Consider the following 24,243-nt stretch of genomic DNA (forward strand, 5'->3'; position numbering starts at 1 on the left):
ATTGTATTGTTTATGAATATGCCATCGAGCATACAGTACAATAACGTTACAGGGGTGTCAACTCTTTTTTTTATCATGGGCTCATAATGGCTTGAATAATTCTGAGTGTACAGTAGTGTCAAAAGGAGCAGAAAGTTTTGGGAATGTGTCACATTTCAAAATTCAACACCTGTGACAGAGCAGTCAAGAAGTCAATCCGTTTGATTGGATTACTAGTCCAGTACATTGTGGAAATTAGAAAGTTCAAGTCAATCCGTTTGATTGGATTACTAGTCCAGTACATTGTGGAAATTAGAAAGTAAAATTTACTGCAGACTTTCCAGGGATGTGTAAAGCAGCTGATTGCACTGAAAACAATTGTGATTTGGCTTTATTTTGCATTAGTGTCAAACATACTGAATAAAGGTAATAAAACACAAATACACAACTGGAAATCTTTTATAAGTGATTATGTTTTGATTTTTTTAAATAAAAACAACATACAAGTTGTGTTGCTAACATTTTACCCAAAATTCCATTGGACTCAATCATTTCTTTCAATAATAGCATGAAATGGTCAGATAACCACTATCCTTATTTAGCATTGGTATATCATGAGGCAGATTTAATATTGGTCCAATTTGTAAAAATATCCATTTGTAACAGTAGTCATAGACTGATTAAAAAAAACAAAAAACATATGCAATTAGATGGGCTAAATTGTGTAGTATAAGAACCTGTTTCAAATTCATCAGATTTGTGCGAAAACAATGGTGGGGTGTGCACAATTGTGTCAAAATACATCATATATTATTTCTTTATCCAGTCATTGAAGAAGCATTACAGATGTAACCAGGGAAAAATCAGATATAGATGATCATTTTCAGATTTGAAATTACTCATCCAAACTAAATTGATGATGTCCAGGCCAACAATGACCATACCTTCAGTATAAATAATAATGTGAATGAAGACAACAGCATGAGTTGAAACCAGTACAACCATAGGGCACTCCCACTTCTCTGTAATAAAAACTATGAGGTGGTTTAAGGATGACCTCATCTGTTTGGGAGACCCCGTCTCCGCAGTCGCCAGAGGGGGGCAGCACTGACGAGTCCATGAGGAGATGTGACGTCATGGGTCACATAGTCCACGAGTTGTTGTCCCACAAGGACCAGGTATGGCCTCACTGAGTCAAACACCTGCTTGCGCCAATCCAAATCTTTCCAATCCAGTTTGGTTTCATCATTTCAGGAAGATCAAATAGAAAGCCATGACCACACAGCAGATCGCTACAGGAATATGGAGCCGTGTCCCGATGATTGCAGCTACAAAGAAAAATCAAAAGATGATATTTCATGAAAAATAAGTGGTTAATAAGGACTGTAAGGTAATTAGAAAGCACCCCCCCCCCCCAAACTAATCTTAAACAATTCTAAAATGCAGACTATAACCAAGCAGTCCGTATTGATTTGCACCATTTGAGATTACCTTTGTAGAAGACTCCCCATACTCCTTTCTTTTCTGACAGCAGCCAGCCGTTGAGGCGAGGAACCTTTTTGAAGTATGCACATGTGCAGATGAAGAGCAGCCCAAACACCAGGATGCCATCAAAAGAATACGCTGTAGGACAAGGGCACAAAATGGACAAAAAACTTCTTTTAATGTAAAAACTAAAATGATCTAGCTCATGTGAATGACATCCAGACAATTGTACATTAACGATTTTATTTTTCATTGAAAAAGCTCTTTACTTGGTCGTGTATGCTCATGTCATCCAGTGTTATTTTGATAGGTGGTTCTGAGTGCAAGTGATCAAATCACTACAACACTCCAAAAGCTTTAAATTGAAATCACTTAAACATAACAAATGTTGCCAATGACAGTGTTCGACGCGGGTTTAAAGAAATATATTGAATGCTATGCATGTACATGCAGTATCAGTATTTTGAGTTGCATTGTTGTAAACAATAACATAGTTCTAGTTTGTTGGTCTGTTGGAAGATTTCAATGTAGAATTCAGCAAATCGACGCAAACCACGGGATGGTTTCATTATGGGTGGTAGGATGTGATTTAAATGACGATTTCAGCGTATTCTAGGTTGATAATTTAGCAGCACAGGTTCAGTTTGAGAAAGTGAAGCGACAGCTCACGGGCCACGTCTACAGCTAAATGAACGTTAGCTTTTGCCTGCTAAGGTAACTACACTTACGCTGACATTTATTCAACTAGGCGTTTTAATGAATACCACTTACCATTTGTCATATTCGCAGCGACCTTTTATCGACGTTATGTAACTGTTAACTTATGTCCATCAAAACGCCATCGTGTGTTTCGGAAGAGGGAAGCTAACGACATCGACTTCGCAGTCACGGAGTTGACATTTCCGGTTTCAAACCTCCTTTTACTTCTTTGCTTGGCGTCCATAGCGCACGGCTGCCACCTAGTGGTTTGGGATTCTCAACACCCTTCACAACACAATTTAATGTAGTATTTTCACTAGTTCGTTAGCACAATGTGTGTACTGTGTCGTATTCAATTTTGCTAAACTTGACATGACCAACCATAAACGTTATTTGGATATGCCGTTGAAGATATTCCCTTGTCACGTCTTTTTTTTTAACACGCCGTCAATGACAAGCAATGATGTCACTGCTGGTGACGTATTCGCAAGTGGCGAGATTACAAATCATAAGCAATGCTCAGTTTCAGGAAATGTAATGCTTTACAAGTGGCTAGGGTAACGCTCAATATCGAGTTGTCTTGGTAAAAGAAAAAACATGAGAGATGGGATGGAATCTTCGGGAATTCCCTCTGAAAATATAGAATTGGAATATTTTTGTGGAGCTCAGAATGAATGCACCCGCCGAATCTCTCCTCAGATACGATCCTCCAGTTTTAGTTCCCAAAAGTGCAGATAAAAAATCAGCAAAGGTGAGTAGTATCCCTCTAGTTTCACAACACTATTTGGTGTTATCTTTGTAAGGGAATATTTAACCGATACAAAATATCCAGCTCATATTTGGTCATATATTATATCTGATGTCATGATGTGATGTCATGACTGCAATGTTCTACTGACTGATTCATTTAAAAGAAAAAGAAAATGACATAACCTAAGAGCGTATTAAATATTGCACAAGACAATAATAATAATATATAATTTTGTTTTTAAAAAAAACACGTTTGCTTCAGGGACGTCCTCCAAAACCCCGCAAGTCAAAACCTCAGCCGCCTGCAGACTCTTTACTAAGTCTTCGTAAATCCATAACAGCAACGCTTGAAGACATCAAGCAGAAAAATGAGAACCTTCTCAATCTTATGTTTCCACCCAGGTATCTAAATAACTCATCAGTCCGTTTCACAAACAGTGTTATTTATTGTCATCTCCCCCTCGCAGGAGATGGGAGGAAGCAAACAAAGAGTGGGTGCAAAGAGTCTGCAGTGAACCATCTACTCGAGTGGATGTGGTGAACTTGGAGGAAGAGTTGGACAAGAAGCTGCTGCAAACACGGACTATGGAGACTGGAATCTGCCCTCTGAGAAGGCAGTTATACACAGAGTGCTTTGGTATGGACTCTGTTTACGATATATGTAAACTTTTGAATACCAATTTTTTAATCTTACTTTTGTTGATTAGATGAGTTGATCAGACACGTGGTCCTCATTTGTGCCGAGAGGGGTCTCTTGTTGCTGCGGGTAAGAGACGAGATCAAAATGACCATTGCTGCCTATCAGACGTTCTATGAGAGCAGTATGGTTTTTGGCGTGAGGAAAGCCCTGCATGATGAACAGGACAAGGTGGCCCTGAAGGACAGAGTAAGACTAGCGAACTGCAAAATACTGAAAGAAAGTTGTGCATTTTCAGTTTTCGGGTGAAATTTCATTATTCTTGAACAATAAAATTCATAATGTTTGAAATATTTGAACATAAAAAGGATTAGAAGTGGACTTCCTTGAATGATGAATAAAATATTGAACAGTTGGACAAAATTAGATTCAAAAGGTTAGAGGTCAAAATAATATACCCTGTAAGTCGATTCATTTTTGGTTTGTCATGAAATTTCCCCTGAAGGCCAAATATTTCAATTGTTTTGTGACTAGTGGACATATTTTAACCTCTCAAAGTTGTATCAACACATTTACATCTATTTGTCTGCTTTTCTTTTATCTTGTATAGATTTCTGATTTAGAGAACATAAAAGAGGAGCTGATAGAGAAACTGGATTACCAAAAAAAGAAATGTGTGGAAGTGAAGAAAATGGCAGCTGAAAAACAGGAAGCGCAAGAAAAGACGTGCACTGAGGAGATTCAGAGCCTGAGGAAAAACAACCAACAGATGAAGGTCATTCATCACTACACAGCAATTTTAATTTCGTCTCAACTGATTCTCATTTTCTCATTCTTATACATCCTTCTCGTTAGGTCCAACTGGAGGGGCTCCTCACAGCAAAAAAGTAATTTTGCCTATATGGAATGAATTGTCCCAGTGTTGAACATTTGTACTTTTTGACATCTCTTTGGAGGATGTTACACAGGTGACGTTAGCTCTAAAGTTGAAAGGTCAAAGTGAATTGTCAACTATTGCGCTGCTGTGGCCGCATCAGAGTGCGTGCAACGTCGTCGGCCACTGTTCCACAGACTCAATTTCCACAATGGCGAGACACTGTTGGCCACAACACACACGCATATTGGGAACTGAGTGGACTAGAGGTGTCAAAAATGATTGATTCATCGTTGAATCACCTTAGTCGCCTCATATTCTAATATTAAACTGTGTAGAGCCATTTGTTGACTAAAGATTGTCCAAATCTTTTGATTTCAGGCTCTCAAAAGTAACAATTCAGATTTTTTTCAGCACTTTATGAAAGCGGAGTAATTTTTTTTTTGTGTTTAATCAATAAGACATTTGCAAACATCTGCTTTTACTTTGGAAAACAATGACCATTTTTTATTGCCTAACTGTTTTGTTGCTTTTTAAAAAAATCAATAATTATGAAATAAAAAAAAGTTGAATAAATCGTAATGAAGGAAAAAACTTTTTTTTAATACACTTTAACGCAAATAAAATGTCATCCAATTATTTGCCGGACAACGAATACATGCGACAGTACCACATCATTTTAATAATACATCAAGGGAGGATGACATAGTATAAAAAAATAATAAAAAACAGCAACTGCTGCACAGTGTTGTAGAAACATGTTGACTTGATCTCTTCATAACCATCACATACTCTGTACATGCATCTTATCTTGTATAGAAACAGGAAGACCTGCTGAACAAAACACATTCAACCATTTTCCCTTTCACGCAATGTGCAACTTGCAGGATGTCTTGTGTTTGTGTGTACCTTTGATCATAGACTTTTAAGACTACAAATTCACTGTGCCTCCTCATATGCCTGCATAACAACCAGTGTTCTTACTGCATAATAAATTAACAATAAATATAATTAAAAAAAAAAGATTTTACAACACAATATAATGCCAGGTATGAATTTCCTAATGTGAAGACCCACAAATTTCAACAAATGTACAAATGTGATGAAGAGGCTCAACGGGAGGAAATAAAGGTAGTGTACAACACAGCTGAGGTGACTGACAAGGCTGAAGAAGGCTTGTACAGAAGGCAGAATTTGATATTTAAAATCATATTTCCACCATTACATGAACACGATTTGTGCAAAATTTGTCTTTGACCTTTAAAACAGAAGGATTTCCCCTTGCAATTGGGTGTGAGTGCTCAGAGAAATAAACATCCAAGGACAATTTACAGCATTTTAAATAAAATCCAGATACACTTAAGTGCAATCCTGCCCCACAGTGGCTGTGAGCAGTATTGGGATGACATTAGAGCAGTTTTTCAGAAAGCTATTTCAACTTTAGTTCTGTATCCTTGATAAACATCTCAGAACATCTTTTTTTCAAAAGAATCACTTTATGTGACATTTGTTAAATGCGTCAGTATGACCTGACCGTCGTTCAAGAGTAAAATAATCTGGCCTCATCCATTTCCGCAACTATTCTCCCATTTGTATCCATTTGGATCAAATTGAATCATTTAGTGATTTGTGAGGAGAACACAAAGCTACAATGGGGCTAGTACTGTAAACGCAATAAGGACAGATTTGAGTAGGGATTGAAAGTTGACTTTAGCCGAGCGATGAGGAGATATTATTAAGGAATGCCCTCCTTCCGTTGGCAGCACTGCGAGGGGGGCACAGCCCAGTCGTACACGTATGAGAGTCGCAATTTGACTTCCTCCTTACAGAGCCTGCCGTCACGCTGCAGCATCTGGTGCTTCTCCAGCATGTCCTCCAGACTTTGCTTATGTGTCACCAAGTATTTATTGTTGCAACCACGGGACTTATACTCAGTGTCAAAACGCGGGTCATGCGTTCGGCGAACATCCACCGGGGCCAACCACGCACCCAAAGACACATCCTCACTCTGCCATACTTTCAAGTAGCCTGCATTAAGATGCACATATCGCACCAGGTCGGATGACAGGATGTAGCCACCGCCCAGAGCGTAGGGCAGGTAGTAGTCACAGAGTTCCCAAGAACTTTCCCGCCACTTCCCAGCCGCCTTGACTCGTCCCCGGCCTGAGAAGAAGCCCCAGTACAAGCGAGTGGGCTCTTTCCCTCGCAGCTCCTCCTTAAGGATGTCCAAGCGAGCGAACGTGTCATCATCTGCTTTGAGGACAAACTTGAAGTCCACATTGTGGTCCAGCCAGGAATACATGTGCAGCAGCTTCATGGTTAGGTTATCGTAAGAATCTTTCAAGTCAGGCAGTAGGAGCAGATCCTTGTGCCGTCCTTGTTCTACGTTGAGGTTCTGAAGGTCTTCATTGGAAAGCCCTAGAGTTCCTACAACAAACATGGCCAGAACATCCGAGTCCCGCTTGGACAGCCACGTGCTCCGGATGATACTTCTACGCTCCGTGTACTTGGGCCCTGTTGTGATGAGGACTACCAGGAATGCCGACACGTCTTTGGACGAGGCGGATCGGTCGTGCTGCTCCGGACGGGGATGTAAAGCGCTGGCGTGGGGGGCCAATCCCGGTGGATCGGCATGACCCTGCTTCAGGGTTTCTGAGGTACATTTGGCCAAGAAGACAAGGACCACAGCAAAAGTGCACACAGTGCACAGGAACAGCGCAGTCTTGTGGCGGCAAACGAGACGAACAAAATTCATGATGCTGAGCCTGTCGTGCAGGGAGAAAAAATAAACATTTGCGGTCATGTCATCAAAACATTAGGTTCATAACTATTCGGACATTGATACAATTTTTAACATTCCAGCTCTGTACAATGGATTTGAAATGAAATCAATCAATCAAGATTCGCTTTAAGTGCAGACAACGAGCTCTGATTTGATAGTATTTACATCCAAATCAAGAACTGCGCTGAAGTCAATTGAGGCGCTTCATGTAGTGTTTTGCTTCCCTCTTAGCTCTCCTTCATCATGCCAAGTTTGTTGGTTTATTTACCTGAGTACTTAAGTGGCCCTTTTGCGAATAGTCAAGCCACAGCAGGCCGTGAAGCTTTGCTAACGTTGACGTTGGCTACCGAGTCCAGGCGCCTTGCGTACTCTGGCAACTGTCTCCACAAAAAGCAAAATCACACATGGTGCGTAAGTTCGGTGAAGAAAAAAAACAAACATGTAAACATAATGGTTTAAACTCGCAGAACCTGGGCAGACGTGGATTTTTTCATTTTTTTTACCCCACGAAACGAGGGCGGCTGTGTTCAGTCAATACCGGAAACATTGCCTCCAAACGGAAAACATTAGAGCACAAATAATACATATTTTATTATCATACTCTATATCACTTAGGTTTGGAAACGTCTCCGAAAAAGAAAAAGAAAAAGCGAAAAGTGGTAGTAAATAGTAAAATAATAAATTGCGCAAGCGCATTAAATGGACAGTAACTTACAACGGGGTCAACTATACATTACAGAAACCTTTCTGATAGATCCCCTTATTCCATGCAAAAGAATAATTATTATATATCATAATCTAAATATATTTCCATAAATATATATAAAATAATATTCCTAAATGAGCTTTATTTTGAAATTAAAAACCGGAAATGATTCGGTGACCATTTGTACAACATTAGCCGGAAAAATAATGACCTCCGGCTTTTAAAACACCGGAATGTCTCTTTCAACCTGAAGCATGATCGAGTAAACCAGGATTTTAATGCTAGCTTATAGCTTCGTGTATCTTTACCCGACGGGTTTGTTAATTAAAACCATTACTTGTTAGTGCAATCGGACAGTGACGAGCGATGACTGCTGTGAGAAACAGCCGACATCCTGGGCCATGCCCACTGGCTCTCGCCATCTTTTTGCTAGTTCTTACTGAACATTTAGTGGAAACAACCGCTGCCTATGACCCTTATAAAGTCCTGGGTGTCAGCAGGAGTGCGAGCCAAGCTGAAGTCAAAAAGGCATATAAGACCCTTGCTAAAGAATGGTGAGTCATCTGCAACCCCATAGTTATGTGCTACCAAATGACAGCTGGACATCTGTGATTGTTATTCCACCAGTCATTGTGACGATTTCCAATTACCAATGTGTTTTCCTCCACAGGCATCCAGATAAGAATAAAGACCCCATTGCTGAAGATATGTTCATCAAGGTTTCAAAGTCGTATGAGGTGTGTGGTATACAAGAACTGCAAGATTGTGTTGCTTATTCTGGTGAAACGTGACTTTGAATGAATACCTTGTGGAATCTGTTTCACGTCATTTTCCCCAACTGTGCTAACTGAATAAATATATTAATTGCGAAAATCGAAAGCGGTACGGCGGATATGGGTGTGGTGCCTTCTTGTATCAAGACAGGACTCGGAACCGGTGCGTAATAAAAGGCAGCATGGAATTACTGTAACTTGTATTTTTTCTCTTTTGCACGCAGATTTTGTCGAACGAGGAGCGAAGGGCCAACTTTGACCGGTACGGGCAGGTAGATGAAAACGAGCCCTTTGGCCAGTCACAGCGTCAACATTTCCAAAACGGCTTCTACTTCGATGAGTCTTTCTTTCATTTCTCCAGGTAACCCCTTTCCATGTTTCTTTAATATATATGATATATTAGAGGTGCTCCGTGCAGGGTTTTATGTTTCCGATTCAGACTATACTTGTAGACTGTTTGCTGTCATGTCATTAAAAATCTTATCAATATTATTTCTGTTTTGTCCAGGTCCAGGGACTTTGCTGACAGCAAGTACTTGTTTCACCACGCTCAGTTTAACAGCGATGTCCTTCCAGACAGCCACAAGAGACCGTACCTCATCAAAGTGACCTCTGATTGGTGCTTTGCGTGCATCCACATAGAGCCTGTGTGGAAAGAGACCGTGGAGGAACTTGAGCCGCTGGGTAAGGCTAATGCTGATCCCACAATCACATTCAAACAGTATTTGTCTCTCCTACGTGAGATAAAGTTGTAGTTCATTTGTACAGGTGTGGGCATCGGTATTGTGGATCTGGGTTATGAGCGTCGCCTCGCCAACCAGTTGGGGGCTCACCGCGCTCCTTCCATCATTGGACTGCTGAACGGCAGAGTGACCTTCTTCCATCAAACCATTCGTCGAGAACACTTGCGACAGTTCATTGAGGACCTTCTTCCTCAAAATTTGGTGGAAAAGGTGAAAAACCCGAAAGATACACAACACTTCCTCTTAGGGTTGCAAAGGGGTGAAAATTGTCAGGCAACGTTTGGAAATTCAGATGAGTCGTTTTGGAAATATTCCTAAATTGGAGAATCGGAATGAACTTTTAGAAATGAAAACAAATCACATCAACCCTTTTGTTTGTGCTGTAATCATACTAATTAAATCTAAAAGCAAAATAACACTAATAATGGTATGCAAGATGTGAAATTGACATTTTTTAAAAATATATATTATATTCTTTCTAATTTCCCTGGAAATCTGTTCTATGATCTTGGATTTTCTTGTTTGTTCCCTAGATCACATCTGACAACTACCAGAATTTTCTGGAAAGCTGGCATGTTGGAAATAAGCCCAATGTTCTTTTATTTGACAAGCACTTCAATGCCCCCATAATCTACAAGGTGAGGCTTGTGTTGGAAATACTTGAGCGCCTGTTAAAATGTGTAATCTCCTCTTCCAGTACATCCAAATTAAAGTACTTTCTTCCTTGTTCTCTCCAGTTATCAGCATTTGCCTTCCGAGACTACGTTCGATTTGGTTACGTAGAACAAGGTGACGTGCGTAACACCGAGCTTCTGCGCCAGTTCAACGTAAACACAAACTTCCCCATGTTGCTGCTGTTTAAAGAGGACACCAAAAACCCAGTGGACATGATCCAGGTGCTTTATTACACAAGCATGGCTCTGTGTCGTATTAAAATAAAAATAAAAATCCACATATGGATTTTTGGAGTTTCAAATGTAAAAATGCACTAGTGCAACTGATCTTGTTCAAACTCCCTTCTTTTATCTTCCAGGCTGCAGGACTGTATTGGAAGCTCATGGAAATGTTTGTCTCCAACAACAAATTCCTCCAAGTTCCTAGACTGGTCAACCAGCAGCTGTTTGACGAGCTGTGTCCTGTTAAGCAGTTCCACAGACGAAGGAAGTAAGACACCGAAGATCATCGCTTTGAGTTCTCCGTGAAGAAAGTGAACGAAATGACACCATTTGTTTTTGGCAGGTATTGCGTGCTGCTGATCACCAACGACGACCAAACTTTCCTTCCCCAGTATCAGGCCTTCTTGGACTTTGCTACGTTCAATAAGAAAGAGGTGCTACGGTTTGTGTACGTTTACCAGCATAAGCAGCAGCCTTTCTGCCAGGCTCTTCTTCCCAACCAGGCTGTAGTCTCCCCGCAGGTCAGTGACATGCACGCACACACACAGACAAACGCTCGATACATGTTCATATATGTATATATTTTTAAACTTTGAGGAGAAACGTGTCATCATTATTAGACGCGTGTTTTTTTCTCCACCACTAACAGGTGGTTATTCTTGAGAGACGGAGCTCGGGCGGCAAGGTGCTGTACCGCTCTGTGATTGGCGGGTGGAATGGCAGCGAAGAAGACAAGTACCGTCTCCTCGAGCATTTGGAGCTCCTTCAGAAGGACCCCACCTATCTGACCTCAGACGCCACCTTGCCAGAGCTCAATAATGAAATGGCCCCTGTAAGATATGACACACACCCCGCAGAATATTTTTCTGATCTGACAGTTTTAAATGTTCAATCTTTGTTCAGATGTTCTTGATTGAGTGGCTGAATGCTGCTTGTGATTACATCCATCAAATTTACGACGACCTTCTCTACTCAAACTGGTAAGACAAAATTGAAAAGATACATGTTGGGATGAAAAGAAACAGGAGGAAATTTATTTTGGTATACTGATCCCAACATCCCCAAAAATATAATCTTCTATCTTGATAGTGTAAACTGCAAATGTACCACAAACACACATTTTCAAGTGCATTTGTCATTGCAAATGAATATTTTACGTAAGTACAACAAAAGTCATTCCACTAAGATGTGATGTGTCTTCTTTCAAGGCGAGAGATGATGCCCATCCTGTCATTGATCTTCTCAGCTCTTTTCATTCTTTTCGGGACAGTAATCATTCAGGCCTTCAGGTGAGAGAGTGAGCTTTCTGTTATACAGTTTACCAGCTAAGGCATGAAGAATTCACTTTTTTATTAGTTCTTTTATTTTGTTGTTTGATTTTAGTGAACCAAGTGAGACCAAACCCCGGAAACCAGCGCCAAAGGAGCAAACTCAAAGTGACGATGATGCATCAAGTCGATCCACTACCTCCAGGTAATTGTGGTTACTACATATATTGAGAACTCAATACATCTACAGGGCCAAGGAGACAGCCATACTCTATTAAAATTTTGGGGCTTTTTATTATTGTTTATTAAAGATGTCTCCTGTGAGAATAATCTACTAAATTTAGCCAACCAGGACAATTTGACATTTCTCTTCAAATCACAGTTTTTCCTTGCTGTTCAAATAATGCTACTGCATGTGATTTTAAAAAAAAACAAAAAACGTTTCATCCTCTTGTCCCTGGTCCATGCAGCCGACCCCCCAAGAAGGATTTTGTGGAGGTCACAGAGCTGACTGACGTCACGTACACCAGTAACTTGGTCAAGCTGCGGCCGGGCCACATCAATGTTGTTCTGGTGCTCACCAATGCGTCGAAGAACGCCTTGTTGCGCAAGTTTGCCAAGGAGGTCTTTTCTTTCTCTGGGTAAGTGTCAGTACTCTTTCTCTGGAACGTGAGCACACAATGGAGAGGAAAGTAGTGTATACGGAATTTTTTTTTTATCAGCAAATTCAATTTTAAAGGAGAAGTCTTTGAAAGTAGTGGCAAACATGCTTTAGTATTGTGTTCAATTGCCAGTTAAGTCATGTGAAAGTTTCTTCCACCACAGGACTCAGACTATTCACTTCTCCTTCCTCAACGCTGAGAAGCATCACCACTGGATGCCCACGCTTCTCCGCTCGTGCTCAAACGCATCACGCCCTGGAACTCATCCAGACGAGGATGAGGACTCGTCAGGCTACTCCGGCCACGTTTTGGCCCTGAACGGCTACAAGAAATACTTTTGCCACTTCAGACCCGTCTTTGTCGGGGACGATCTGAGCGACGCGTCGTCAGCCTCTGAGTCTTCATTCTCTTCTGAGAGTAGGAGAAAGTCCCGATCCAGGTCTCGGTCTAGCTCAGACTCTCGATCCCGTTCCAGAGAGGATGGGGTTAGGTCCAAGAGAGGCTCCAGTAGGGCTACAAGTATAGACGTGCACCACAAGCTTGACCGCCTGGGACTATGGATGGAGAGATTAATGGAGGGCACGCTGCCGAGATGTCACGTGCCTTCCTGGCCTCCCCTCCATGTCGCTGCGAACACCCCCACGGAGAGCTGAGGTCGGCGTCACCAAGGTAGTGCTCACCATTTATGTTCATTGCTTTTTCTTCAAGTTTGTGCAGAACAGTCTACTGTTTGTAAAATTATTATCGAAGGTTTATTTGTGTCCACAATTCGGGATGCTTTTTTTTATGTTGCCCAGACTTAGATGCTTTTTTTGGTCTTGTTTTTTTTTTGGGGGGGGGGGGCACACCAGACACAGTAACTGAAATGTTTAATCACTAAGAAGTACACTGAGGAAAGATTATACAACTGCTGTATGGCATGAGCATTTATTCCATATTTGTCCTCACTAGTAAGATAATGAGAGCAACTAGCAACTAGTAGTGAAAATAGTCATTCTACTCAACTGCTCAATTGTTTTACAAGTCAGGACGAAGAGCGTACTAGGACACTAGTACGATAAAAACCTGTGGAACAGGTCGATTGGATTATGACAGCCATCACATGCTAAATCATGGATGTTAATGATCTGTGGTTAAACATGTTTGAAGGTAAATTCAAAAATAAGATCTGCATGACACCTGTACATGAGTGAGCCAGAGACAGGTACGTTTCGATGCCTAACCCACAGAATCAGTCAATGTTTTGCTCTTTTAAATGCATGAACTTTGGAGGTCAATAAGTGGGATCTTGCACTGATTAATTGTAGTATCATCTTGATTTTTTTTTTTAATATGTTTAAATCATTTGCTGCGGAGTAAATAATAATAGTCTTTTATGGCATTTGACAATATCCAACTTGAAGAGTTTGTTTGAAAAGTTTATTTATTAAATTATGTGCATGTTGTTTTGATATGTCATTTTATTCCATTCAGCTAATAAATGTTTTTTATATATGTGATTCAGTGTTTTTACTAATACAATACTAATTAGCACATTGAATTATCCAGTATCATCAGCCATAAAACAATGTATATTCTTAACAAGCAATTAACCTATTCAGCACTTGTAGTATTGACGAGTCTACACGACAGAATTGCCGACAGTTGCGGTAAGGGCAGTTTAAGTTCCAGTTAATTGCTGGTTCAGTACTCATTGGGTATGTCCAGTGCTTTTTTCATGTCCAGGTCTTCAGGACCAAATGAGACTGGCAGGAGCTGGTTGACGCTCATCTTCGTGTACGTCCCATCCGGCTTTGACAGGTAAACATCCCAGCTGGACCCAAACTGAAAGACTCATGATCTATTAGATGTGGTCTAGCGGTACCTAATGCAATGTCCAATGAGTGCTCATAAAGTACCACACCTCTCTCATGAACTGCCTGCAGCCACCGCATGGAGAGATGAATTGGTCACTCAAGTCACTACACAAACGGATCAATCAAGCAAGAAGAAACCATCAGGTTAATGTTAAACATCTCGCAAAACGAACCCTGTGAACCGAGTCATGTTTTTACATAATAGCGTTCATGCTACCTGGCAATTGCGATGGCCTTGAATGCAGTGTAACCTTCAGACACAGCTTTTGAAATGGCATTCCTCTCAGCACATACTCCCAGGTTGTAACACGCATTCTCCACATTGCATCCTGCAGAGAGGTAGATTGATTTGTGTTAATAATAACAACAATCTAGTCTTACACAATGCAAAAAAAAAAAAAAAACACACCCTCAAATAGAGCTGTTGAGCACAATTCTCGCATCTCCAAAAGTACATTTTCAGGAAATAAAACAAATAATGATAACTTGCTTAAATTATCAAACACACTGTTGGTATTATTACTTTTTTTCCTGTGCACCATTACATAAAAGTCTAATCAATGGCACTTCTCAATCACTGGGTTCATTGACTGTTCATTTAAGCAAATAAACCCCTCAGGAAAAAAAAACAGGTGGTGCTGCGAACCTGGTGTGTTTGGGAATCAAACAGCCTTTGCACTCTCAGCTCTTTGACAGCCCCCGCCACCCACCCCCATTTCCAAACATTTTGCCAAGCACACGACACGTGAGTAGCTAAAAGCTTTGCAAAGGCCAACAACACAAACTGAACTTGTTGATAATGATTGAAAAGTACTCTACCTGTGAACAAGCAGTTGTCAACGGTCAAGAGAGCAGCTCCAACCCTGAATTTGCTGTAAGGGCAGTATGCTTGCTTCTTTGCCTCATGAGAGTGGTGGATCAGCTTTTTCACCGTTTCCTTGCTCAAACTTCTTGATCCCATATCCTCGGTGTGCACCAGCTCTCCCGTGTATTTGACTTGGTCCATTTGGGATCTTCTTGTATCAGTGCGAATAGGTTTGGTTGTCAGGTTTTAAATGTGAATGGAGCAGTAGCACATGGGAATGGGGAGAGGGTCAGTCCCAGCCAATCACCTGCTGGGACGTCAGCAATCCATGTGTCAGGAGTGTCGTTTGTTTTGTGTTGCCTTCAAACCAAATAAACCGCCTCCTCAAAACAGACTCATATCCAGACAAGGTCAAATTAATGATGTAAGGCAAGGGTCAGCAACCTTCTGACAATGAGAGCTACTTCTTGGGTACTGATTAATGCGATGGCCTAACCCTTAACCTTAGCTCATATTACCTTTGGTTTAATAATCAATGATATTCGTCAATGTACAATGATGTAAGGTGTACCGTAATTCTTGATCTCTGAAATATTTTGATGGGAGCATCTCAGAAACATGTTAATGAGATGCCTGGTAATTGTTTTAAACTGTGGTAAAATAAAAAACAAGTCACTTACGACCTCACTAGTTTGTACTTTAATTACGAATTAAGAGTAAAACTGCAGTAGCGTGAGGTTTCCAGCAGTTGGCAGCAGACACCACCTGCTGTTGCCGACAGCTTGCAGTTGTTACGAGTGGAAGCTGAGCCATTTCAAAAAAAAAAAAAAGAAAATCCATTTTCCAGGATTTCCCCTTCAATCCAGTAATTGTAATAATGAATAAATCTGTGCTCAAAAATGAACTGCAGATTAATCTACTTGCATTTGCTTTCATAACAATTGTAACCTGACATTTTCCATGACAAATATTCTCAATCAATATTTAACCAAAAATTCTACGGTTAATGGTTGCAAGCCATAAAATATTACATCCAGGTTTCTCACAACTCCTGATTTGAAACAGGTTTGTCACTGCCAAATAATATAGAAACTAAAGCTTTGATTATGATTATTTCTTTTTTTCGTTTGAAATTTAAATCAAATTAAACCACAATCCCTACAAACACATCTGCATATACAACCATGGCTGAGAGTTACAGTATTTTTAGTTGTTGTCATTTTTAATTACAGTACATGTTTTGTGCTACTAGAGATGTTTGATGCTTGTCATACAATCACAGGTAACATTATTTCTTTACAGTGCAACTTGTATTTCTAGTAAATCATGACAATATTTGTTGAGGTTTCCTCGGGTTGAGGTCAGATGAATGGCTGTCCAGGAAACGTGACTGCGGGATGCCATACAAAGCCGTGTCTCTCGGGTAGAGCATAAATTATTCAGATGACGCTCAATGTGGTACAAGAGGTGTCTGTGTGTGTGTGCGTGGGTGGATGACGCTGACTTGCCATAAGGCTGATAATGGCATATTATCATTGCAAAGCTTTAGTAGTCAATGGCGATGGATGATTAATTCTTGCAAAGGGCACCCTGCATAGGTTAACAGGGATGTGGATGCATGACAAAAAAAGATAGGTGTGTTTTTGTCACAATGTTACAAAGTGTACATAATGTAAAAAACTTGGAAGCAAATGTTTCCAAGAGATTTTAGCTTAGCTCATCTTCCAATGCACTGTAGCAAATGTACTGTTATATACTGTCACTATTGCATAAGAGCGAGGTGGCGGCAAAAGAAAGTCATGTTACTTCAGATTAGCTTCATTACACGCAATAATAGACAGTGTCGGTCAAGGAGACCAAAAGGCCATTTGTGATTGGGCTTGGTCAATAAGCTTTCCGTCTGTCCATCCATTTTCTATCACGCTTGTTTTCATTCGGGTCTTGAGTGAGCCGAAGCCAATCTTACGCCTTTATATGTCTTGCTTCTTTAATTATTTAAACAAAGACTTTACATTCTTGAAAGCTCTGATGGTGTCTATTCTTAAGTAGTGTTTCTCACTGATAAATGTACCACATTAGGTTCTGGAGATATAGTAAAAGTAAAATTGTAATGATCTTATATAGAACTGTAAAGCTGTGCCATAGAGAAAATGAATACTACATGTAGTAATAAAGCTATATTTGATGTCTTTCTTTTTACACACAGCCTTTGTTCCAGTAAACTAGTCAATTAAAGTATTCCTGCTACTTTCGTCCTTGTGTTGGTTGTTACTGGGGTTAAGATTAAAATGTATTTTACAATGAAATTGTTCTGAAGTGAAATATGACAATCATAACAGACTAGTGAAAAACAAGGGCGCTTAGAGGCCAAAGGTCAAATAGTAACGATACTGCCACCTACTGGCCCGAGTCTTTTCCTCATTCCTGCTGTCCAAATAAGCTGCACAATTGTGTCTTCCATGCTTTGGCATCTCTGCCTCGTCGTGTCAACTGGATTTCCCACACAGTACATCCACGCGCCATAGTTTCTGAGTGCAAAACCTACTGAGCTGGAAGCGGATCCGAAATTGTGTCTTATCTGTCAATGTGTTTTTTTGTTTTGCTTTGCTTTTGCACCAGAGACACCCCCCTCAATCAAACAGCTCCCTCGCCAGGTCTCCCCGGGATCCGCGTTTTGCATCGCTCTTCTATTTGCATCTCTCCCTCACATTTTCCGTGCCAGCGACTCCGTGCAGTGGGCGCAACCACCGCGATTCTCCATCACCAAACCAACACGCTTCTCTTTTTTAGACAACCATCAACGGAGAGCGGAGAGAAAAGGAATAAGGTTTTTTTTTTTAATAATGTTGCCCAAGCTGCACGATTGGATGATATAAGGACATTTCCAGTGTTTTATTCCTGAGACACACACGTGTGTTGTGGGTAAACAACATAAGACTCGATCGTGCCTGCGTCGTGTGTGTCGTTTATTTTTTTTCTCTTTTTGTTTTTTGTTGTTGTTGTTCACGCGATCGGCGAGGAGCTTCAAGCTTTGCGCGCCTCGTGTTTTGCTCCAAGACGCATCTGAAAATGTCGGAAGTGCTGCCTTTCAACGAAGAAAAAGTCAGTCATTATGGGAACGAGGGCGACGAGGAACACCTTTCCTTCACCTGTCGCCTTCAAGACACCAACAACTTCTTCAACGGTTCGCAGAATAAACGTCCGCCCAAGCTGGGACAAATAGGCCGCAGCAAACGGGGTAGGTACACGTTTTTTATTATATTGAATTAAATTGGCATGCGTGTTATGTTGGCTGCGCCACTTTATCCTTTATGTGGATGTGTCACCCCCCCCCCCCCCCCCCCCCCCTGAAATTATTGCGTTTGTGTTCTTTATTGTGTTTTTTTCCATTTGCTATTGGCTGTGCAGCTCTAGTCAGATGCGCAATGCTTTTAAAACGCTCACTGCTCCCCATAGATGAACGCTTTACGCTGATTTAATTACCATTTGCACCCAAAAAAAAGTCTTTATGTATGTGCTGCATTCCTGATGGTGAATCCCAATGTGTGACTTGTACTGCCTGCCACGCACACACATGCGCACTTGATGTGGTGCACAACCACAACACGCACTTGCATGTACAGTATGTGCATCATGTATGCATTTGTTTGCATGTCCTGCTCCTCTAAGGCCAGCACAGGTGCTTCATGCATGCATTCACATAATTATTGTTATTTTGTTTACCTCCACAAATCCGCTTGGCACAAACAATGATAATGAGCTTTAATTTGTCAGTCAGACAGACACTAAGCCCTCTTCATTAACACGCTCCCTCTGTCATCCGCAGTGGTGATCGAGGATGAGGCCGGCAATGACGATGCACTGAAAAATGGTACAGAGAAGACCCCGGCGGACGCGTAGAAATGCCCCCTCCCTAAAGACACTCTTGAATTTGTTTTTTTTTGTTTTTTAAAATGATGATATTTACCCGTTGTAATCCAAAGACATTGTATATAAGCACTTTGTTTCATGTGGCAGCAAGCAGCACTTCCACACACCCTCCTCTCCATGGCAGTCACGGCCATATGGGAGATGCACACACAGCGGCAGCAAAGAGACCCCCAGGTGGACCCCCCCCACCACCAGCACACACACCCTAGAAGAAGGGGTTTTGCCATAAATCGAAAAGCTGGAGAAGGATGGAGAAGGGGGTGGGGCTTCAGATGGGCGAAGGAGAGAAATCAGGGAGAGGATGCAAAAATTAATATTAAATAGAAACAAAAGCACATATTTCTGCTATAACGGTCAAAATTATATATATATATATCAGTGTATACATTTGTATATAGGAATACATTTTCTTGCACAAGTTTGGTATCTATTTCTCTTTGTTTTGGGGGAAACAATGTGTTGCAGTGAATCTTTGTTGTTTATGTATGTTGAGGATTTTCTTTTGCCCAATTTGATTCTCGATGTTGCCTGTTTTTTTTTTGTTACCTTTTGCAGCTGACATTTATTTAGTTATTTATTTATGACGTACCTTCCACCTATGCGTGTGAGCTTCCGGGCTTTCACCTTGATTGGTTGATATGACTGTACTGTTGCTAAACTATTTATATTGCATTGTGCATCATTTTGTGTGTGCCAAACCTGAGGTGAATACTGTGCTGCACCGGACAAGTCGTTCTTTTTTTTTTGTGCTTTTACATTGACTTCTAAAAGTTATTTGTTGTTGTTTTTTTTAGGGCTAACGCTTAAAATACCAACTCATGCATGGCGACGTTAAAATCATGCATGCACAGCAGCAGAGCTTCTGAAACTTGTGTGTATTCTTGAAGCACCTCGTGAAACAGCTTTGAATGACAAACCTCAAGCAGCAGTCTTAATACTGTACTGTATCGTTCACTCTTATTTGTACAGTGGCCTCATATCTTGTAATAAAGGCGATAACAAACTATTTACTGTTTCAGGAATGACGAGGTGGATTTTTGTTTTGTTTTGTAATGTTTACAAGTGTAGCAAAAACACAAAAGTCTAGTTTTATATGACGAGGGTTGGACTTGGCAGACTTTTCAGATGTGTTGTGTACAGTTGATACTAGATTGTTTATCTGGCTGCCAAGGACGGTTAAATCGGCGTTTTCCACTGTGAGAAAGTAGCGTCCCATTCATCTGAACGATTGGAAGGAATCGGGAATGGGATACAAATGAACAAACAATAAAAAAACTAAAAACATGCGTTGTGCTGTTGTTTTCACTTTCTCTCCAAATGGCGAATTGCAATCATAAAGTTGCTGTTTGCATCTGCCAATCTCAGCCGGTCTTTTGAATCAAGTGCTGCTTTAAGTTCATGGTCGTGCAGATGCAAATGGTGCTAGCGGGTGCACTGAGGCGTGAGCGACACTGATGAGACGTGACATTTCCACCTTTAAATGATTCATGTTGTGTGACGAGCCAGTGTCAGCGAGCGGGGACCGCCGTGATGCGGGCAGGGAATGCGTAAATACAAGGGACGACAACACGTCCAAGCACGCACGTCTATTTCAGCTTCAACCGCAGGCCGGACTAACATATTGCATGCCTCTCCTCCTCCTCCTCCTCCTCCTCCTCTTGACAGACATGAAAGGGGCTGCCTGGGTTCCGCTACCATGGTAACAGATGCACCTCGCGCTGCCGGATGGATACTGCGGTGGGTTGCGGAACACTTTTCCCCGAGCCTGGGCTTTGATAGCATCGCTAACTGTAATGGAATGTTCCTTGTTCTTTTATCTCTCCAAAGTGCCTATTCACTGCGTGGCGTGACCACATTATCCCGGTCCCTTCTTCCGAGACAGCAGTCAACCATGACGATGCACGCCGCTTACTGCAGCAACAGCCTGTTCCCTCACATGGGATAAGAGGCTGCACACTTCGGGCATAATATTACTCTACTGCACTATGTTCCCTCATCGGGAAAGTTGCAGTGAAATTTCAAGTTTTGTCCCACAACACAATTGTTGTTTGCTCACCTGGGACAAAATATTGGAAACCGCTTTCGGGGTGATACAGTTGTACACATCATACAGATCCCGTTCACTTCCAGCTGGGCAGACTTGAACGTGAAATAATTCTGGGACGCCATCTCAGCTATGCAATTACACTCCACGCTGAATTAATTACTACCTCTGGGGCTCAAAGTGAAGTTTTATTAACTATAAGTCTGACATATTGGATAATATTGTCTCTCAAGGTATGACATATGAAATACTTGCTGGACATAAATAATAGCTTGTTAGCTTCCTTCCTGACAACTCTGACCTCTTACACAGCAAGACAACCTCTTCACCATTTTGTCTCATAACCTTGGAGCTGGGGCATTGACCTCAAAGCTTCATTTGTGTGAATGAAGAGGCTTTTGGCTCCTGTATATGTGCTGAACTGGCTGTGGGATCAAGTATTCTCCGACTGACAGGACGACCACTCGCAGGAAACCTAAAAGTCCCTGAAGGTATCTGAACAGCTTGCTTTTGTTTATTTAGTGAAATATTGAAATGATGGTGCAGTAAGTTTGTTAAACGCCACTTTGCTTGCCGCTAAATTAGTGATTGCAGATGACGTCAATCTTTCAACTGTGGTGGCTCTTAGATTGCAATCCAGTTTGAAGTCATTTTTAGCAAATTCTTGGCCCGGGGACATTGTCCTTGGGTGCTGTTTAAACAAGAGGGTAAGAATCCAAGTCGGGCAGATGGGACTGTCAGGACAGAGCCATGAAAATTTGGAAAAGCAACTTAAAGGATCAAACAAGGGAGCATGCTGCATTAACGTTAAACAAGTGAGGAGAACAGGAAGTATAATGCGAGGAAGATTCACAGAGAGATTAGCAGATAAGAGAAGCATGGAGGGAAGAAGGGAAGAGAAAGAGAGAGCGAGTTCTCAATGATGAAATGAATGCCAGGGAGAAACCGTTCAGACCCACCAGATGGTTTCTATAGCAACCACATCCCCAGTCTCTCACTCTCTCCATTTCTCTCAGTTGCCGCTTCACGTCCATGCTGAGGAATCAACGGCTGAGATCGAGCTTCATTTTGGTGCAGTGTTGTTTTCAAGCGCAAAGAAACAACTTCATCTCATTGCATTTCCACTTTTGTGCTTTGAGTTTACACTTTACACTCACCTGTGCTGCATCATACCGAATGTTGTTTAATACGAATATATCGTCCTCTCCATAAGGTGACCAAGTATTAAAAACATCCTTCTGTGTGATAAGATGTACTTGTATACCTGCTGCTGCAAACCACAGCAAGAATAATAAACGTGTTTTCTTTCCACCGTGTAATATTATTGTCTTTGGATGTAGTTCTGTGTATGTGTACCTGAAGCTGTGTATTCCAGGGTTCTGTTGTGACAGCTAATTTCCATCTTTTGGAACAAGCCGTTTCCTCATGTGCTTTAATTTATTCCCCAAATCATATTGGGCGTGATGCATCACAGTGCAGTGCGCACCAGAAACGGGGTCATGCGGAGTTCATCAATTAAAGAGACTTGCAGCCGCTGAAAACAATGTTTTTCATTCTCTCTCTCTTGGACCCTGCATCACTTTAATAGAAACAAAGTCATTTATAATACAACAACAATACAATACCAATTATTATTGCTGCAGACAGACTACAATATAAGCTCTGGGTATCACGTGTTTTTATATTCATGCACATCGATAAAGCACCATGAATCGGCGAATAGCAAGCTGACATCTTCTGAACAAACACACACAGGCGCACACACACACACACACACTAGTCTTGAATATCCAAAGTGGGATGGTCAACAAAAGGGAAACGCTTGAGGGCCCCCCAGCTAATTTGTTACTTGGAGATTATTTTCAAAACAGAACAAAATGATGGACCATCTCGCTTTGGCAGAGTGGGTCTCCACAGGGCCCTCGGGGGCAGGATGACATGTAACTGTGCACGGCGCGTGCCTTGTGAATAAAAGATGCTGACCCAGATGGAAATTGGCCATTGGTTCATTAATTTGTCCTACATGTGTGACTGGCCCGCACCCAAAATCAGAGTGTGACTGTTCAATAAGCCTGAGAGTAGAGCGCTCATCACGATCATTTGTAAGCTTTCTTTCTCCAAATTGACTTGCTGCTTTCAAAATAGGAAATACAGTACAGGCTGATTTCATTTACACTTAAATGAGTGACATGTAAAATCATTTCCGCGTTTCTCTTTGCAAAATGATGTTTTTTGTTGTTGTTGTTTCTCCACCTGCAGTGTGACCACTCAGATGAAAACTTTCAGCAAGGCACGAGTTCCCACAGGTATGATATATAACATTAGAAAGCTGACTCATACGCTCTGGATCACTGCTTGAGGCCACCACTGGATCACGTGGGAGCAAACATAGTACATATATCGGCAGTTCTTTGAGCATGAATGAGCTGAGGGTGTTTTGTATCAACATTGCACTGAGCTCCTCTACATTATTGATATGCAATTTGACTGCCCGGCATCAATAAATTATTAAGGAATTGAAAATTGTTCAGCCTTGGAGCTCTTTGGCCCTGATAAGATGAATGAGCATGGACGATTGGTGATCATCAATAGAAGTGAACTCCAAACTACACTGAGCTAACGGAAAGTCCAACTAATCTCGTTTCACGTTTTACAAAAGGGCTCCGGGCTGTTTTGTCCCTATTGTGCTTTACGTAACAATCCAGCTGTTTCCTCAACGAGTTGGTGGAACGAAGTCTCCCTTGAAACAAATAGGAACACTGATCCTCGGGAAAAAAAATCAACATTGAAATAAAGTCACTCAAACATTTAACGATAAAGGGCATATACAAAGAACTGTAGTGGAAAACTTCAATTGTAAAATGCTGAGCACCAATATTCATTTTCATCTCAACAGGATCAGTCTGCAAGGTGGCTTTGTTGTTTTCCTGTCAGTCACCAAGATCAAGTCAAAAATATCCAGCATGATTTTGGATGTGGGCTGAAACAAACATGTGAATTGACATGTTTTGTTTCCATTTAGATATTTTTTGTCATGGATTCTTGTCCTTTCTAAACATCCTGTTCTGATCACGATCTTATTTTCTTATTCATTTCATTGCTATTTTGATCAAGATAGTAGAACAACATGTACACAAAAGCTCAATCTCACAGGCCAAAGCAGTAAAGCTGCCTCATCCCGATTGAAATTCCAATGTGATGTCCACTTTGCACCATCAGCCTCTGTGGCTCTAAGCCTGAGGAATACCAACCAGTCGTCAGGCCCCTCCTTGCATTTTCTCATGCATTCTCATTCCACGCCTGTGTCCAACCGCTGTATTTTCGCACCCATTGATGCATCCATGCCATGTTTAT

The 24,243-nt window shown here is 41.2% G+C and overlaps 6 protein-coding genes across 7 annotated transcripts; 3 read left to right on the forward strand and 3 right to left on the reverse strand.

Annotated features, from left to right (window-relative positions):
* Nucleotides 1-342: 342 nt before the first annotated feature.
* tmem167b (transmembrane protein 167B) lies at nucleotides 343-2,389 on the reverse strand. Its single transcript, XM_037252784.1, has 3 exons — nucleotides 2,236-2,389; nucleotides 1,471-1,602; nucleotides 343-1,307 (listed from the first exon to the last, which is right to left on the reverse strand). Exons 1-3 carry the CDS (start codon nucleotides 2,243-2,245, stop codon nucleotides 1,225-1,227), a joined length of 225 nt encoding a protein of 74 aa, XP_037108679.1. The 5' UTR covers nucleotides 2,246-2,389; the 3' UTR covers nucleotides 343-1,224.
* A 277-nt stretch (nucleotides 2,390-2,666) lies between these two features.
* On the forward strand, nucleotides 2,667-4,873 carry LOC119123576 (axonemal dynein light intermediate polypeptide 1-like). Its single transcript, XM_037252780.1, has 6 exons — nucleotides 2,667-2,914; nucleotides 3,176-3,315; nucleotides 3,381-3,550; nucleotides 3,621-3,799; nucleotides 4,161-4,325; nucleotides 4,406-4,873. The coding sequence occupies exons 1-6, from the start codon at nucleotides 2,834-2,836 to the stop codon at nucleotides 4,439-4,441; spliced, it is 771 nt and encodes a 256-aa protein (XP_037108675.1). The 5' UTR covers nucleotides 2,667-2,833; the 3' UTR covers nucleotides 4,442-4,873.
* Nucleotides 4,874-5,006: 133 nt separating this feature from the next.
* b3galt6 (UDP-Gal:betaGal beta 1,3-galactosyltransferase polypeptide 6) lies at nucleotides 5,007-7,733 on the reverse strand. The gene is made up of 3 exons (XM_037252779.1): nucleotides 7,677-7,733; nucleotides 7,475-7,583; nucleotides 5,007-7,189 (listed from the first exon to the last, which is right to left on the reverse strand). The coding sequence occupies exon 3, from the start codon at nucleotides 7,177-7,179 to the stop codon at nucleotides 6,160-6,162; it is 1,020 nt and encodes a 339-aa protein (XP_037108674.1). The 5' UTR covers nucleotides 7,180-7,189; nucleotides 7,475-7,583; nucleotides 7,677-7,733; the 3' UTR covers nucleotides 5,007-6,159.
* A 352-nt stretch (nucleotides 7,734-8,085) lies between these two features.
* Nucleotides 8,086-13,699, forward strand: LOC119123572 (dnaJ homolog subfamily C member 16-like). Of its 2 annotated transcripts, none has more exons than XM_037252771.1 (15): nucleotides 8,086-8,466; nucleotides 8,583-8,649; nucleotides 8,910-9,046; nucleotides 9,194-9,369; nucleotides 9,454-9,638; nucleotides 9,962-10,066; nucleotides 10,166-10,324; nucleotides 10,462-10,592; nucleotides 10,668-10,845; nucleotides 10,974-11,156; nucleotides 11,228-11,304; nucleotides 11,533-11,613; nucleotides 11,708-11,797; nucleotides 12,063-12,233; nucleotides 12,418-13,699. In XM_037252771.1, exons 1-15 carry the CDS (start codon nucleotides 8,279-8,281, stop codon nucleotides 12,905-12,907), a joined length of 2,418 nt encoding a protein of 805 aa, XP_037108666.1. In that variant the 5' UTR covers nucleotides 8,086-8,278; the 3' UTR covers nucleotides 12,908-13,699. The 2 variants fall into 2 exon arrangements, with proteins under 2 accessions (XP_037108666.1, XP_037108667.1); XM_037252772.1 differs by having other exon boundaries at nucleotides 11,708-11,788; nucleotides 12,060-12,233.
* Nucleotides 13,700-13,851: 152 nt separating this feature from the next.
* cdab (cytidine deaminase b) lies at nucleotides 13,852-15,235 on the reverse strand. Its single transcript, XM_037252782.1, has 4 exons — nucleotides 14,930-15,235; nucleotides 14,328-14,439; nucleotides 14,158-14,215; nucleotides 13,852-14,078 (listed from the first exon to the last, which is right to left on the reverse strand). Exons 1-4 carry the CDS (start codon nucleotides 15,114-15,116, stop codon nucleotides 13,938-13,940), a joined length of 498 nt encoding a protein of 165 aa, XP_037108677.1. The 5' UTR covers nucleotides 15,117-15,235; the 3' UTR covers nucleotides 13,852-13,937.
* A 2,143-nt stretch (nucleotides 15,236-17,378) lies between these two features.
* si:dkey-33m11.6 (uncharacterized protein LOC555986 homolog) lies at nucleotides 17,379-20,128 on the forward strand. Its single transcript, XM_037252378.1, has 2 exons — nucleotides 17,379-18,153; nucleotides 18,742-20,128. The coding sequence occupies exons 1-2, from the start codon at nucleotides 17,985-17,987 to the stop codon at nucleotides 18,813-18,815; spliced, it is 243 nt and encodes an 80-aa protein (XP_037108273.1). The 5' UTR covers nucleotides 17,379-17,984; the 3' UTR covers nucleotides 18,816-20,128.
* Nucleotides 20,129-24,243: the final 4,115 nt, after the last annotated feature.

Source organism: Syngnathus acus, chromosome 5 (assembly GCF_901709675.1).
Source record: "Syngnathus acus chromosome 5, fSynAcu1.2, whole genome shotgun sequence".
NCBI lineage: Eukaryota > Metazoa > Chordata > Actinopteri > Syngnathiformes > Syngnathidae > Syngnathus > Syngnathus acus.

Bases quoted from the DNA above. Each gene is read 5' to 3' on its own strand.
- tmem167b (XM_037252784.1), bottom strand. The intron at 1,308-1,470 runs GTAATCTCAAAT...TTTTCTTTGTAG, and splicing joins ATGGGGAGTCTTCTACAAAG to CTGCAATCATCGGGACACGG.
- LOC119123576 (XM_037252780.1), top strand. From the start codon at position 2,834: ATGAATGCACCCGCCGAATCTCTCCTCAGATACGATCCTCCAGTTTTA. The intron at 2,915-3,175 runs GTGAGTAGTATC...CGTTTGCTTCAG, and splicing joins CAGATAAAAAATCAGCAAAG to GGACGTCCTCCAAAACCCCG. The intron at 3,316-3,380 runs GTATCTAAATAA...TCCCCCTCGCAG, and splicing joins AATCTTATGTTTCCACCCAG to GAGATGGGAGGAAGCAAACA.
- b3galt6 (XM_037252779.1), bottom strand. From the start codon at position 7,179: ATGAATTTTGTTCGTCTCGTTTGCCGCCACAAGACTGCGCTGTTCCTG.
- LOC119123572 (XM_037252771.1), top strand. From the start codon at position 8,279: ATGACTGCTGTGAGAAACAGCCGACATCCTGGGCCATGCCCACTGGCT. The intron at 9,370-9,453 runs GTAAGGCTAATG...TCATTTGTACAG, and splicing joins GGAGGAACTTGAGCCGCTGG to GTGTGGGCATCGGTATTGTG. The intron at 10,325-10,461 runs GTGCTTTATTAC...TTTATCTTCCAG, and splicing joins ACCCAGTGGACATGATCCAG to GCTGCAGGACTGTATTGGAA.
- cdab (XM_037252782.1), bottom strand. From the start codon at position 15,116: ATGGACCAAGTCAAATACACGGGAGAGCTGGTGCACACCGAGGATATG. The intron at 14,440-14,929 runs GTAGAGTACTTT...ACCTCTCTGCAG, and splicing joins TGACAACTGCTTGTTCACAG to GATGCAATGTGGAGAATGCG. The intron at 14,216-14,327 runs GTAGCATGAACG...CCGTTTGTGTAG, and splicing joins AAGGCCATCGCAATTGCCAG to TGACTTGAGTGACCAATTCA.
- si:dkey-33m11.6 (XM_037252378.1), top strand. From the start codon at position 17,985: ATGTCGGAAGTGCTGCCTTTCAACGAAGAAAAAGTCAGTCATTATGGG. The intron at 18,154-18,741 runs GTAGGTACACGT...TGTCATCCGCAG, and splicing joins AATAGGCCGCAGCAAACGGG to TGGTGATCGAGGATGAGGCC.